Source organism: Charadrius vociferus, unplaced genomic scaffold, assembly GCF_000708025.1.
Source record: "Charadrius vociferus isolate BGI_N301 unplaced genomic scaffold, ASM70802v2 scaffold15, whole genome shotgun sequence".
Classification (NCBI taxonomy): Eukaryota; Metazoa; Chordata; class Aves; order Charadriiformes; family Charadriidae; genus Charadrius; species Charadrius vociferus.
In genome coordinates, this window is record NW_009650064.1 from 12,780,562 (window position 1) to 12,781,604 (window position 1,043).

The following is a 1,043-nucleotide window of genomic DNA, read 5'->3' on the forward strand; positions in this document are numbered from 1 at the left end:
CCTCCCCCCGCCCCGGTTCGTTTCGGAACCAGCACTGGTCCCAGCCCGGGGGGGCTCCGGGGGTGGTGGGAGGCATATTGATAGCAGGCATAACTTTCTGGTTCCCTTTCTTTTATCTCTCTCTCTCTTTTTTTTTTTTTTCTTTAATGCCATAATATATATACATATATTCATCTTTAAAATAATGAAAGCCCCTTCAAAGTCAGGCTGTGCTCATGTGCCGACCTCCCCCCATCAGTAAATAATGAATCTGATCCCAGGTTAAGATGTTAAAAGGGCCCCAGGATCACACCCCCCTCCCTTTTTTTTTTTTTCTGATCAAAGAAATTAAAAATATGGTTAGCGTTGCCTTGATTTTTTCTAAACTTTAGGGACACTGAGAAGAGCACCCAGTGTAGGTAGCGGCCCTAGGAAATAGTGGCTTTTTTAGTGGCTGAAGAAAAAGAGATGCGGTTTCTTACCCATTGCTGTTTTAGCCATGGTGGGATGTGCGGGCTCTCAGAGGTGGTGAAGGCAAAGGGGTCCAGCTACAGCAGTGGAGAGAGGGAGAGAAGACTGAATAAGGCACTGAGTCAGCAGAGTGGGGCTGTGCAAGAGAAGGAGCAAGAGGCAGGAGCCCATGAATAATTATCACTCCTCTACCCAAGCAGATTGGCTCTAGAGGTCCCCTGACATGACTCCTGCAGAGCCAGAATCTCCGGGCATTAAATATTGATCCACCAATGGTGCTGGAGTACAAAGTGCCAGAATGCAGTTTGAAATGGAAATCAGTCCTTGAATGCCTCTCCCCCCTCGGTCTGGCTTTAATAGTACATTCCATGTCAAATGTTTTATGTCTTACATGAAAAAAGCCTATTGGCGTTGAAGGCTCTGCTGTTGCTACCTGTAAAACATGCACAAATTCATTTTAACACATTTCATTCCAAAGATATGACAAAAAAGAAAGGACCAATGCAAGGGATTTTCTAAATCATCTCAGTAAAACAGCTGCTCAGATTATTTTTACCTCTGCATCCCATTTCCTACAAATGTGTACAGATTCC

At 44.7% G+C, this 1,043-nt stretch overlaps 1 protein-coding gene across 1 annotated transcript in view; it reads right to left on the minus strand.

Moving 5' to 3' along the window:
• STMN2 (stathmin 2) overlaps nucleotides 1-754 on the minus strand; it is a 42,326-nt gene extending 41,572 nt beyond the window's left edge. The window contains exon 1 of the mRNA XM_009891882.1: nucleotides 462-754. Within this exon, the coding sequence (XP_009890184.1) occupies nucleotides 462-480 (19 nt within the window). The 5' untranslated portion in view covers nucleotides 481-754. The remainder of the gene's footprint in view (nucleotides 1-461) is intronic.
• Between the last annotated feature and the right edge of the window lie 289 nt (nucleotides 755-1,043).